Genomic DNA, 15504 nt, shown 5'->3' on the forward strand with positions numbered 1-15504 from the left:
TGTGTGTGTGAGAGAGAAAGAGACGTACACAGTAGCCAGCTTGTATGGACACGTTTCAAGTCAATGGTTCATAATAAATGTGAACTGAGTCAGTAACATTAGACTCTCATGGTCATACAAAATTTTCCTAGGATTCCCATCTTGCAGCATAATTATGCTGGGCTGGGACGTAGCAGAAATCCTACCCTATATAAGCCCTGGGATATGTCTCACATGGTACCACAAACACCAAGGACCCTAACAGCAAACCAAGTCATCATAGACTCAGGTAAGTGTGTGGACTCTATACTGCACTATATAGGCTACAACACATAAAAGCTCACAACACGTCATGAGTTTGTAGATCTGAAGTGTTTGCTACTTTAGAATTTAAAGTTAAAGTGGTTAAGTGTGTCAGTGTTTTTTTTTTATATTTGACAAATGCAGTATTAACACAAGCTTGTGACTAAATGATAACTGCATTGGACCAATTGGAACACAGGTTCCGTTTTTTGCATTTCCTGAAAAGTATCAGCTTTTGATATATGAGTTTTTTTCACCTGACAGTGACAATATGCTATACTAAATTTTAGCATTCACACTGTAAATGGCTGGGCTAAACAGGCTATAACTCAAACTACATTTCATACACAGTAAAATTATCGCGATTATGATTATGATGATGATTACTATTAATTCAGTTTTTTAGCGGTGCCAGCCGATCTACATTTGAGTTTAGTTTCGTTTTTTTGTTTTGTTCTGTTTTTTCCCCCCTTCCATTCACCTAGTAACAAGATTAGAAGGTATCTAACAAACACAATTATGATTTACTTTGGTCTTTCACTTCATTGCATTATCTAAAAAAAATATATATATATATATTGTATTATTTACATGTATACATTATGGTTTTACCATTCCTATAATGTCTGTGTGAACCCGGGGGTCTGGGAGGGGGGTTAAGAAGCGACCTGGGCTGTTTAACAGCCACAGGACCAGAGGAAGCGACTGTCACAACTGCCAACAGGCAGACTATACAGTACATGACTATACTGACAGTGACGGACAATCTATGATAGTCCATGAGCCAGACAAGATTTCATTATCGAAAGAGTGGGCAAAACCATACCTATATTAAATTGTTCATAGGGTCAATACGAGTAAATAAATATATGATAATCTCTCCACAGGAGCAGCTTTTTCATAGTTATCACACATTTTGTTATTTTCCCCATACGTACATGACAGGTGAAAAAATGACAAAATTTAAAAAAGAATTATCATAATGAAACTTCCTGAGTTGATTACTTACATGAAGACAATGATTTATCGTATTCCAAGTTTTCTGAAATTGTATTATTTAAATATGCAAATTAGGCATTTAGTCCATGAGCCAGAGCCCCAAAATTGAGCCAGATATTGAATATTCCCTCGTTAAAAACCTTTGACTCCAACATCTTAACAAAATGAAATAAGTATGTTGACTCTGGCTTTGTCCAATGTTCCAATGTTGATTCTGGAAAGTTATGCAAATTTGGGCATATTTTCCTAATGCCTAATTTGCATATTTAAATATACAATTTCAGAAAACTTGTAATACGATAAATCATTGTCTTCATGTAAGTAATCAACTCAGGAAGTTTCATTATGATAACTCTTTTTAAAATGTTGTCATTTTTTCACCTGTCATGTACGTATGGGGAAAATAACAAAATGTGTGATAACCATGAAAAAGCTGCTCCTGTGGAAAGGTTATCATATATTTATTTACTCGTATTGACCCTATGAACAATTTAATATAAGTTTGGTTTTGCCCACTCTTTCGATTAATCATTGCTAAATTTTGGGGTTCTGGCTCATGGACTATGAACTGAAAAGACACTTTTCGTATGTCACGTGGGAAATTGTATGAACTGCTTGCCCACACAATAATGTGATGTAATGTCTGTCACCTCTGAAAGCTTGTTTTAAAAAAGTTGGTCACCAAAAAAAAATACTTAAACTTAACTATTTGGAGTAAAAAGAATTAAAAGTAATTAAATTAAGTAAGTAAAAAGTAACTAATTTAAGTATAACTACTTCAAAGTTCATTAAAAAAACACTTCAAAGTATACTGAATAAACCTAAATTGCACACATACTGTATGGGGCACTGCTTACTCACAATTCCTCTGGATTTTCTTTTAAAAGCACACAGAACATAGTTTTTTCTTCTGTTACTGCTCTTGTGGTTGAAATCCACCCATCTGGTGGGTCAGTAAAAAGCCATTAATTCAAATGTAACATGTCACTCCTCTATCTACAGAAAAAGGCAACGATAATCAAAGGAGAAAATCCAGTTCGAGTGAGAAAAAAACAGAACTAAGCCAAAAAGTAAGTTGCTCTTTTCATTAACATTTTACTTTGATTTATTTAAGTGTTGCTGCATTGTAAACATTATGGTGAGTTTAAAATAATAGGCTACTGACGGATTGTAAGTGAATCAGATGCTAAAATGTAAAATAATTCCATGACAAGGGTTTAATTAACATGCCAGTAAATAAATAAATACAAAAATAAATAAATAGCACAAGGTCTTGTATAAACGTGGTCTAATTTCAGGTTTGTTTTCCACTGGATGATTTGATTGATATTTCTACTGAGAATCCTTGCGAATGGCTATAATATTCTATTCAAACATTTGTTTGGTAAAACGTTCTGTCAAATAATTGTAGTGGTGTAAAAAGTACAATGTTTTCCTCTGAGATGTAGTGGGGTAGAAGTCTGAAGTTTAAAGTAAAGTAAACGTTACAATTTGTATTTATTTATGTCCAGTATTTGAGTAAATGTATACTTTTGTATACCACCACTGTAAAGTACCCCTATGTAATGAATGATAAAACATTGACAAACCTTGTGTGAACCTGTGTGAGTTAAATGAACACTGATAGTATTCTAGGTCTGGGCAATTAACCGAAAATAACCCACTTATAACTGAATACTTTATTTATTATATATATCAATGAATTATCATGAACCATAGATTTTTTTATAATTGACTAAATTGATTCGTTTGAATAACCACTCAACCCTGTATTATACTTCGCTGTATAACGGTGGTGTACAAAAATAGCCACATTAAAAGCTTGTGAACTTGACAACTCTGCCTTTTTCACTATATAAACATATATTTTTTAAATCAATGTTCATGCATCGTAATCGAGGCAAAAGTTTGAAATAAGCGTGATATTGATTTGAAGTCATATCGCCCTGCCCTAATCTCTTCATTATTCTATTGTTTTGCAGTGTATCTCAGCTGTCTGTCAGTGCTGCTGTTGTTGGCCTGCTCAGTGCCAGGGAAGGCTCTTCCGCTCACGAATGGCTGGGAAGCGGATGATGATTTCAGAAGCATCGTTAACAGACTCGAGACTGGACTGAAAAATTACCGGAAAGAACTGCAAAAAGAGGTAATAGGCAGTAACATGTAACACGTGGAATGTGCATTAAATACTAAATGAATAAATCTATACGTATGCTAATAGCTATACTTGTTTGAATGTGTGCTGAACAATCCTATAACACAAAAAAGGCCAAAGTCATCATGGAGACCTTTTTGTTCTATGGCATCAAGTCCTTCCATCCAGGCCTCTCTTTGTTTAACAACTTACGCCCTATAGGCCTACAGTACATCATTGTACTACGAATAGTGTATATCTACAAGTTCACTGAGTCCTATTTTCACACTTAATTGTAGAAAAAAAAACCACTACATCTAAGTTACACAGTATGACTTTTAAGTTTGGCAATTACCTTTCCCTTTCTTGAAGAATTAGGATTTTCAAGTTGCTACAAAACGTTCTCTAATTTTGACTAATACAGTTCCATGCATGGCTCATTAATTCATTTCTCTTCCTTCCTTCCTTCTTCCCAGCTGAATATGGCTGATGAAGAGATGCCCAGATCCCCAGATACCTGTCCGAATAAAACACTGGACGACACACTGGTAGGATATGAAACGTAGCCCGGTAGAATTTCTATCAAATCTTTACCGTTAATACTAAGAAACCCAAAACACTGAAATGTCAGACACATGTGCGACTGTCAAGTAGCCTATGATGTATGATTTATACATTTACACCAGTGGTTTCCCACATTTTTTTGGGATCAGGGCCCACTTGAAAATCTAAAAAGCGTTCCTGGCCCACCCATCTGACCACTTAACCCATTGAGACCTGAAGCCGATTCTACATGTCTCCTAAATCTCAACAGTTTTCTGAAAAACGTATGTTTCTATATCAGTGGTGCTCAATCTTTTTCATGTCAAGGACCCCCAAAGTGATATGTATTTGGCCGCGGACCCCCATCAAAATATTTAGTTCCAGGGACCCCCAGAAGCAACGATTTGAGTTAAAACAGTTCGCTTTAAAAATATATATATTCAAAGATTTGCACACATTTTCACGATTTTTCAAAAATAGCAGATCTACAAGCTCGTAGCGCGGCACTCGGTGCCGCGCTATGAGCTTGTATATCTGCTATTTTTGAATAGCCCAAAGTGTAAAACAATGCTTTTTAGCTCAAATCTAAAAATGACACAGTTCCAGGTCTTAATGGGTTAACATAATGCAGCTTGGATCAACGGAACTGACATAGGATATATAATAACATAAGTTCTAATTTTGTAAAATAAATACACACACACGTCACCCTTGTTTCTGTAACTTGTAATCAGAAAAACTCTCTCTGTCTCTTTTTCTCTCATGTAAAGGCTGGAAAGAGAATGGCAGAGTATCAGAAATGTATAGAGTCTGCTCGGCAGTTCAGCACTAAGGCCAAGGAGTTGAAACAAAACATTATTGACCTCAACTTGGACCTCATCGACCATCTGGTGAATATGGGCTTCTTATCATTATTATGATTATTATATGATGATGATGATGATTATTATTACCATATATACATTCTTTCTAACTGGATAGACTTTAAATCAGTGTGGTGTCATGATTCTCTATAGTTCATGGATTTGAGAGTAGTTGTAGGCCTATATTTGAGGAAATAATCAGTTTACTGATGGAATTTGTGTGTGTGTGTGTGTGTGTGTGTGTGTGTGTGTGTGTGTGTGTGTGTGTGTGTGTGTGTGTGTGTGTGTGTGTGTGTGTGTGTGTGTAGGGTCCAGTATGGGACAATGTGGCGTGTCCAGTGTGTTTTTCCCTCCAGTCGCCAGACCCCTTCTCGTCTCGGATTGAATCTATAAAAATGGCGGACTGCTGGAAGCAGGAGATCTCGTCTATGAAGAAATAATGCGCAAACACATGCAAATATGTACATGATGCACATATATTAATACACATAGTATTGTACACATAGTTTACATGGTTTCATGTACTCAAGTTTGTATTTAATGTATTAACTTATTTTGTATTTAATGTATTAACATGACAATGTTTTCCAACTAAAATATATAAAGATAGATATACAGCATTTTTTATATAATACTTTTTCAATAAAATGTATTTAATTTATTAACCACTTGAGTTATTTTGTGTGTGTTGTATTGTACATTTCCCCAAGACGGAAACGTTGTAATGTAATTAAAATGTCACGTCTAAATCTACAAGCTCACGTGAGCATCTACAGTACAAGCTCACCTTGCAGATCACAAGCTTGTTTTGATCTACAAGCTCACACCATAGATCTGCTATTTTTGCCATGCGCACCCCAAAGTATAAATCTGCCGTTTATGTGCGAGACACTCACCGCAGACCAGTGGCTCTGTACTTGTCAGCATTTGGTCCGATTTAGCCTTTGCCTATATCACCATGATGTGGAATAACTAGGAGAAAAATAGCCTCTACGCACAGCAGCCATATTGGAAAGAAATTCGGTCTCTTCCTCACTTCCTTCACAGGTGTTACCAATGATTCTAATGAAGGCTCCGTTCTATTTAGTGTAGCACAGTGGTTCTCAAACCTTTTAATTTCAAGGAACCCCATAACTCTGTGTACAAATTGCAATGTATTTAAATGTGTACACTCTCGGAGTTACACACCAATAAGGGGCTATTTGGAACCCCCTCAAGTAATGGTGAGGGTCCCTGGATCCCACTTTCAGACCCACTGGTGTAGAAGAGTGTTTCCAGTTAGTCAACATGCACAATATCAGCATCCTGACTCTATTTGACAAGAATGGAACAGAGCCTTAATTAGCATCATAGGTAACTCTTTTTAACCCTTTTCTTTTCTTTCCAATATGGCTGCTGTCTATGCACAGCCATAGACATATAAAGTTAGACGCCTCCTCCGGCTCTGAGGCGTCTGTATCTCGGGCGCACACCAGCTTCCGCCCTCAGTCGCGCGCCTCACAGAAGGGGACGTTCGGTAGGCCAATCAGAGGCCTACTGAACGTCCCCTTCTGTGACGCACGCGACTGAGGGAGGAAGCAATACAAGGTATTGCGATACAGGTTGCTCCCATGAACCGCAGAGGCCAATGAGGTATCTAGGATATCTATGTGCACAGCAGCCACATTAGAAAGACATTTGGTCTCTTCCTTACTTCACAGGTGTTACCACTTACCAATGATACTAATAATGAAGGCTCTGTTTCATTCTGTTCAGACAGAGTCAGGGTTCTGATATTGTGCATGTTGGCTCACTGGAAACACTCTGCTACACCAGTGGGTCTCAAAGTGTGACCCAGGTTCCTTGAGGAGGTTCCAAATGGACCCTTACGGGGCTGTAACTCTGAGTGTACAAATGGACCCATAAGCATAGACATAAAGGTAGATGTCTCCTTCGGCTCTGAGGCATTGGTATCTCGGGCGCCATTTTAGAGTAGGCAAGCTTCCGCGCGTTTCACAGAAGGGGGCGTTCGGTAGGCCAATCAGAGGCAGGTGGGGGCGGTTCTTTTCGTAAGAGGCAGCCGTGCAGCAAAAGTCAGTTAGACGCGTTGTGATTGGCCAGTAGTCTACGCGCTGTGATTGGCCAGTAGTCTACGCGCTGTGATTGGCCAGTAGTCAACACGCTGTGATTGGCCAGTAGTCACTTTGAACGGTAGCTTGCCTACTCTAAAATGGCGACCGCGATACCAGTCGCTCCAACGAACACCAGAAGCCAATGAGGTATCTAGGTTTCTATATCTATGCCCATAAGGGTCTATTTGGTTCCATTTGTACACTCTGAGTAACTCCGTTATGGGGGTCCTTGAAATAAAAGGTTTTAGAACCACTGTGCTACACTAAATGGAACAGAGCCTTCATTAGTATAATTGGTAACAAGGCTGTGAAGGAAGTAAGGAAGAGGCCCAATTTCTTTCTAAAATGGCTGTTGTGCATAGAGCCTATTGCATTACCTTTGACTTTTTTGAGTCAGAAGAGGAGGGTGCTGGAGGTAGTCGGGTGGGGGTATGTGACATCATCCACGTCTGACGGCAGTATGGGGCATGTATCACAACATCGTCCTAGCACTCTGTCTAGACGAACGTCCTTTTACTTCAGCCAGCAATCTCAAGACAGCAGACATATCGTGATTGATCAGCTGATAAGAAGACACATCAAATACGCATGTCTCAAAAGGTTTAACTATTGAATACTCAACTTTTGAAAGCGATCTGCTCGGCCCAATTTTTTGCAATGACCAGCACCTTTTAACCCTACACTTTGTTGACCACTGTCCTCAGGGGTCAATAAGAGTCGGTTACTACGTTTTTCCTTCTATATAAATCTCTTTGCCAAAAGTAGCAGATCTACAAGCTTGTAGATGTGCTACTTTCACCCAATGTTTGCCCCAGAATAGGATGCTAGATGTGAAAAACGAAACACCACCCAAGAAATATTTCAACTGAAAAATAAAGACAAGGCTTTACAGTAAAATAACAAGCTGTACGTTTTTTATAAAAGACAAAACTAAAAGAAAAGAAAATGCCCTTAGTTTTCGTCTGTCAATCTATTTCATACATAAGCCTAGTATTTAGTGTGGATATGAAATCTATCTTCCATTGTTTTTACTGTGTTTTATCTGTTAATATCGTTTTTCAAAAGGTATGTCACCCCCCCAAACACTTTTCCTGCCTTTTAAAAAAAAAATCTCAACCATGTCAAATACCTCATATTACAAACAAAACAAAAACAAAACATTAAAGGATCTACTCCATGAATTAAAAAAATGTCCCTCAAACGTTTTTCAAAAGGTTTGAGCCTAAATCAAGCCTCAGATATACTCATTCCAACTAACTTCTCTCTGGCTTAATAAAGCACTTTCACCTGCAATACCACATTGTCTTTATTTGGCATGTGGCGCTATTGAGTCAGTTTGTATACATGTTATCTCCTGGTTCTGTGTGAAAAAAGAAGAAAAAAAAGAAAATGTTGGAACTGAAAAACAGGAGGGATTATACAAAGTAGGTATCGCTTGTGACGTCACGGTCGCGGTCGGGGGCAAATCAGTTTTGAATTGGTCTGTTGAGAGACCAATTTACATAAAACCCCAGATATGCTGTGAAAGCCTGAGTGCTCAAACTGGGGTATTTTTGGGGATAGAAGAGAGGCAGGGGAGACCAAAAACACAAAAAAGGAAAAGTTAAAATTCATGGTGTAGTCCCTTTAAAACCGAACCCACTTTAAACGCTAATCGAAACTAAAGTGAAATTTTAAACTTTCAAGAAAATCATGAAAAATTAAAAACAATAATAACCGTCTGACAAATATACAAGACATAAATTCACAGATACAACCACAGTTTAACTGAACCATATTATTTATTGTTGCCATTTTCACCCCCCCCCCCCCCATCATACCATTTCCCATAACAAATCATTTTAACAGGAGCCGTTTGTGACATAAACAACAACAAAAAAGTAGCCTACCATTAAAGGCAGCAATAATTAAAAGACAACTCCAAAATGTAATTCACTCCTTTGCTCACATCAACATGAACAGAACATACAAGAAAACAATACACAACCAAAGCAAAATCCCTTTTCTCAACATGGATCGAATGTAGTATTTCTGTATATTTTTGCTTGTTGGCTTTAAGTTGAAGAGCTGACATAGAAGGGGTGGTGGGGGCGTGCGATATAGAAAGAAAAAGAAATAAGGTACTTATTATTGTATGACAAAGTGTTGTCTACTTATCTTATTCTGTATGACCTTTATTCAGAACAGTTACGACGGCCTGGCGAGAGGCTAAATGCTGTCGCCACCCCTTGCCTTCACCGTCTATGTCTGGGTGACATTACGCCACTAAACTTTTGTCACAAAACTCCCATCCGATACTTTTCTAAATGTTTTAATCACTTGAACCCTGCATCCTTCCTCGACTGGGGTCCCCCAGGGAGCTATACTTGCCCCCCCCCCTTGTCCTCTACACCAACATAGCCAATCTACAAACTGACACAATCCCCCTTTCAATTCTTGTGTTGTAACCACCCTACTGTATTATATTTCATTGCCTGGGGTTCCCCAGGGGTCTGTAGTAGGCCTTGTCATTTTTTTTATTTTATTTTTTTACTTCTACACCACATCTCTTCGGCGAATATAGACTATCTACAAGTAGATCTTCTCTTTTCGCTGAATGTTTGCCTATTTTTGGTTAATGTTTGCCTATTATGGCATGCCCAGGATAGGGACGCTAGTCTTCACAGCCCTATACAAAGACATAGGTGTGAATTATTGAATACAACGACAGCAATAATAATAATAATAATCTTCATAATAATATTAAAAGATCATAAACAAATGTAGTGCATTGTGAAGGGTGTTTTGGTCATGGCACCTCACATTTCCAGGCCTCCATGACATTTGACCCCACTGAAGAAAACAAAAGTTCAAAAAATAAATACAAATCAGCAATAACAAAAATAACTAGTGTACTAAACTGGTAGTGCATCTGCCCCACATGGTGTTCCTACTGCTTAATGCTTAAAAAAAAAGTACAGTCATTCTTTTCAACCATTGAAAAAAAAAAAGAGGCATAATAGAATACAATTGTAAGCGGAGATCCTATGTTGTAGATTGGATATTCAACATTGCCAGATGTGGCAAACATGACCTCAGAATGTGTCGTTACATTGTTGTTGCAAGTGTTTAGTGACGTTACAGAGGCAGCAACAAGGGCTAGCTAACTAGCTGTTGTCAGATTTTCTGTAACGGACTCACAAATGGTGAAATGAAATGACGCTTTCATACACAGACTGTGTACAAGCTCTGTGGATGATGATCTTCTGATTATTGGTTTACATAAACATGTTCCGCTATGCTCACTATTGTCCTTCCTCTATGACTTGTGGTTAGAAGTCATACAGAATACATATCCTGTGTAAAGCATTACACCGCAGCACATAATTCTAGATTCCTTTTGTTTTGTATCCACACAGAGGCATTTGTCAGTCAGGCATGGGAAGAAATAAAATTAAAAAAATAAGATGGCAAATAAACCCCACAGAAAAGCAAAAAAATGTAAAAGCTGTGGTTGTAATGTGTTGATTAGGAAGAGTACAGTGAGGATTATCAATAGATACAATATAGCAATTCTAAACATTCAGATGTAGTTTCCTTTTCCTTCTAACAGCCAGCCTAGTTATTGAATAGCCAGACCAATGATTTGCTGTAAGCCGGATTTATACTTTGTACGATGGTATCGCCCGTTGAAAATAGTAGATCAACAAGCTTACATGTGGCAATGCGACCCGTTGTGAGCTTGTAGATCTGCTATTTTCATCACAGGCGTGTGCAACACAGACACGTGACACAGATGTGCGCGACACAGCTGTCCAACAGACTATAAATCGAGCTTCAGTGTGTAACATGGGATGCTTCACCTTCCCAGGTGGATTCATGTATGGATGTAGGCAACACACACACCTCAGAGCCTTGAGACGATGAGATTTAGCAAAAAAGCGTTCCTGAAAACCAAAAAGCCCTACAACTCGACATGATCCTAAACCCATCTGGCCCCATCACCCCTAAATCCCCCCCCAAACGTATGAGGAGTTTGCCAGCCGAGGCTAGTTATATGTGCAGTAGAACCCAGTGCATCCCCGAGACCACCACCACCGACCCCAGGGTGGAAACGGGGAAAGACGACGCTTGAGAGAGAGAGAGAACGATGCAACGCTTGCCAAGACTGAAATGTACCGGAATTCCACTCCGAAGCTCATTCAAAGAAAACAGCGGGCCATGCACTCGCATGCATTCTGCAATGCCCGACCTGCATTTTAACTGGCTTGTTTATTTTCAAGTTGCATGTACAGGATTCTACAAGGAAATTCCAACCATGCTGCTTGATGTAATTTCATTTAGGCATGTTGTAGCATTTGTGTGAGTGTTTGGCAGAGGGTTAAGTTCTACTGTACATCTAGCAGGCTGTCGTGTCTCTCTTGCCCATCCTACTTTGGCTGTGGCTGAATATGGCCATGGTAAAAAAGGGAAACCCCTTTGCCTATTTCCAACCAAAATCTCATTGTTCTGATGCGAGGAGATCCATAATTTACTGTAGCAAAAAAATAAAATAATACCCTACTGTATTTCTCGGTGAAATGCTGACATTGTGAAACGTCAAGCGCATTTCACGTATTCGGTTGTACATACATTTAGCTGAGAAATACACAGAAGACATACCGGTTTTTGTTTGTCCATACTATTTTTACTTTCTATTCCGTCACTTTCTTTGGTGACTCCGTTTCTGGATCTTTTGACTCCACGTACACAGACTTCAGGAGCGACCAAAGAGGGTGGTCCTTCTGGTGGATTGCATCAGTTACCTCCAGGACTTCAGGACTGCTCTAAAGTGGAATATTAACCTGGGGGTGCTGGTTTTGGCTTCTGTTTTGATATTTCACTGTGTACGTAGTTTTCTAGATTAAAATTCCTAAACATCCATCATACACACCCATATTTGACATCTGTCTGATCACCTCCCTTCAGAACAATAGGATTTAGATTTAAAAAAAGGCAGTTTCCCTTTAAAGTGAAAGGCCGGTGTAATCATTCTTCATCGTTCCTCCATTTGCCTGCAACAAAACTCTGAAAACCCACAATGCAGTTCTCCTACAAACAGATATGTTCCATGTAGCCAACAGCATTATACACAGACAAATCATCAGCGTAAATCTATATATTTGTAACTCTGAGAGAGTACAAATGCAACCAAATCTGCTTGCATTTGTACAGTCGTGGAGCTACATTTAACGCAGAGTTTTGTACGGCGTAGCTCACATCGAGACGTGACAGAACTCGTCATTCATATTTCTGGTCTTGACTATAGACGGAACATGCTTGAATATAAGTCGTTTGTCATTGGTAGGTTTGCGTCTTTTCGCAGGCTACGCAGACAGTGAGATTTAAAAAACGTAATCACACCGGCCTGACCCCGTTAATTACTGATGGTTTAATGAAGGGGGGGCGTGCACTGCACTGTGCTGTACATATTCGACTGACACGGGCACGCACTCAGAATGACTCTGTTTCACCCTTTCTCACTTCTTCCAAAAGAGAAAGAGAGAGAGAGAGAGAGAAAGCGGCCATCCCACCCCCTCTCTTTGGCCGACATTGTGGTTGTTGTTGTAGTTGTCATTATTATTATTATACATTAGTTTATATCTCTGATTGTCTCGGATTGGCAGAGCGTCTCGCCTGTCCTGCTGATCTGATCTCTGCAAAGGGTGTGTTACCCCTTACTCGTCGCCCTAACCTTTTTACCGTGACAAGACGGACCCTCCAAAACTCATGCCGGACCCCTTCCCCACCCCCCGTTTCCAAACTCTACCCTTTTTGCTTTACCATACCATCTTTGACACTCTTAAGCCCTATTTTTATGCTTCATTATACAATGGCGTTGTGGCGCGAAAATAACTGCTCTACACGCTCACCAGAGCTTGTAGAGCGGCAATTTTGGCCTATAATGACATAAGGACGCCAGGTTGAAAGTTGTTTGGTGAGATCACATCACCCGCCCATTATATCTCTGCTTTCCTCAGATCTCCCTCCATACAACCTTCCTCTTCCCTCTTCTTCACTTTACTCCCACAAGATTTTAAATTGATGATGTCACGCTAACCCCCCCCCCCACACTCTCTCACTCTCTCTCTCTGCGGTCACTCCCAGAACATGTTTGTGATGTCAGAGTCCAGGCTGTATATCCAGACCAATAGCGGCGCGGAGATCAGCACGAAGGACCAGGACACGCCCCTCAGCGCTCGCCTCACCCTCATCGCCACGGCGTCCCCCAATCCCGCGCTGGGATTCTGCATCTCCTCCTCATCCTAGAAAAGGATTATTTCAATATCATTTCATTACTGTTATAAAACATATATAATAATTATCACAAGAAAAGAGAGAAGATATGTTTAGAGCAGCACTTCAGAAGACGGTTGCTTTTTTTAACGTGGATGTCCGTAAAGTTGACACAGGTTTTGCACAAAGGTTGAAAATGTATGTGTGTGCGAATAGCAACCAATGAATTTGTCAGAATAAATACAGTAGCTAACTGTGTTTCATTACTAGCAATAACTAACATTCTTCCATCCTACCCTTTTCAGCTTCTATAATTCAAGGTATTCCTCATAATACCTGGATGACTCAAACTAAACTTAAACTTAGTCAATTCCTAAAACTGAAACAACTGAAACTAAACTGAAATAAAAAAATCAAACTGAAAAGCGAAATAAAAGCAAAAACTGTCCCGTCAGGAGGAGTAGATTACATTCTTCATTTTGGTACATTTACTCAAGTACTGTACTTAACACATTGACTGCCAGAGTTTATTCACCTAAAACCAATCAGAGCAGTGCTTCCTGCTACGTCACACACAAGCGCCGGTGCTGAAATAGTAAACAACGAAAGCTAGCTCCACTCGTATTTAGTCTGGTAACCAGATGAAACTATTCTTAACACATCTTTCTTTCCAACAAAAGCTTTAAGGGCAATTGTTTGTTCGTCTTTTAGAAAATAAATATTTTCTAACACGTTTACTACCGATGCTATGGCGGCGTCCATCTTTGTTGTGAAAAACTGAAAATGAGTCTCCTGCATTGTACTGTACGTCATTGCTCCAAATAAGGTGATAAGCCCGCCCACATTTAGATACTGGGCCCTGATTGGTCCCTCACGACTTCGGAGGGAGAGAAATGAAATCTCTATTGAGGGGGGCCAGACCTAATCTGCCGAGGGCCAAAGTGCGATGCAATACGATCGCGACGCATTGTGAGCTTGTAGATCGGCTATTTTCAAAAAGATTTTTATACATTTTGAAATTTTGGTACATTTTGATACCAATAATTTAGTACTTTTACTCCAGTACATTTAGAATTCTGGACTTTCACCTGTAACAGAGTACTTCTACATTGCAGCATTGATACTTTTACTTAAGTAGAACATTTGAGTACTTTTTCCACCACTGGTGACGCAGTGAGCATTGTGTTCCCCCTGTAGCTCACCTGCAGCGGCTGGTTTCCTGGTTCGATGTAGTTGCGAGCCAGGAACTTGAGAGCCTCGTCCATGAGGATGACGGGGAGCGACATCTTTAACACCACCACCCACTGAGGCCACGACAGCGGACGGATCTGGAAGACCACCTGTGGACAGCAGCACAGAGACGCACGGTTACCAAGAGACAAAACGGCCATTTCAATGTTGTTTCAATGTTGGTCAGAAAGAACCTTGCATGTCCAAAACCATGACTTTTCAGGAAATGGGAAAAACAATGCGTGTATTCCAATGGATCCAATGTACCGTAATTTTCGCACTATAAGCCGCAGCAGCTAAATTGAATGATTTGTACATATATAAGCCGCACTGGACTATAAGCCGCGGGTGTAAAATCCATAGATTTAGGAGGTCCCCTAGTGGCCGTTAGCTGTAAAAATCCATAGATAAGCCGCACCGTTATATAAGCCGCAGGGTCGAAAAATGGGGGTCCGAAATTTACGGTAGTTATTATTTAGTCACAAGTTCTTGTTACTGAATACTTTTCATTGGTTCAATATTTACAAAACCCACAGACACACTTTCAACCTGGCCAACCTATTTTGGGCATGTCATTATGGGCAAACAATTCCAACATAAATATAAAATGACAAAAGAAATTGCTAAAATAAACGTAAGCGTGTGAGCTTGTGTACTGGCTCACTGCTTTTGCAAGACACTGTTATACGATGACGTACACAGTGATAGGGAATTCATTTACAAAAATACATAAAAAGATGAAATATGTAGATAAAAAGGTTTCTGCAACGATATATGATCTTTTACAAGATATTTACTATAATAGAATGACAGATACAAAAGGCACACACAGCCACAGACATGCTTGCGATGTGTTTTTTTTTGTTGTTGCTTGTAATTCAGTTATCTCTTTTTGTAAAGCAGTTATATATCTAGGCTTTAGACTTACGGGCAGTGGGTCTACATATAGAATGAGGAAGTGCAGGGCCATGGACAGACAGATGGCTCCCACAAGCCAGGGATTGGACCAGGGAGGCATCTTCACCAGGGACTGGTTCTCTGAAAGACTGAAGAACAAGAAAACAACACATTAACCCTTTAAGACCTGAGG

General features: G+C 39.5%; 1 protein-coding gene and 1 long non-coding RNA gene across 2 annotated transcripts in view; one reads left to right on the plus strand and one right to left on the minus strand.

Moving 5' to 3' along the window:
* Positions 1 to 230: 230 nt before the first annotated feature.
* LOC308103611 lies at positions 231 to 3909 on the plus strand. The gene is made up of 4 exons (XR_013934758.1): positions 231 to 268; positions 2284 to 2351; positions 3264 to 3424; positions 3889 to 3909. It is a non-coding gene; the product is annotated as an uncharacterized lncRNA (long non-coding RNA).
* Positions 3910 to 10405: 6496 nt separating this feature from the next.
* Positions 10406 to 15504, minus strand: part of LOC308103354 (sarcoplasmic/endoplasmic reticulum calcium ATPase 2) — a 43812-nt gene continuing 38713 nt past the window's right edge. The window contains exons 22-24 of the mRNA XM_080453282.1: positions 15343 to 15460; positions 14387 to 14524; positions 10406 to 13213 (exon numbers count right to left, since the gene is read on the minus strand). Coding sequence (XP_080309408.1) covers positions 13046 to 13213; positions 14387 to 14524; positions 15343 to 15460 — 424 coding nt within the window. The 3' untranslated portion in view covers positions 10406 to 13045. The remainder of the gene's footprint in view (positions 13214 to 14386; positions 14525 to 15342; positions 15461 to 15504) is intronic.

The sequence above is a fragment of the Gymnoscopelus braueri genome, assembly GCF_963280865.1.
Source record: "Gymnoscopelus braueri genome assembly, chromosome: 2".
Lineage (NCBI taxonomy): Eukaryota > Metazoa > Chordata > Actinopteri > Myctophiformes > Myctophidae > Gymnoscopelus > Gymnoscopelus braueri.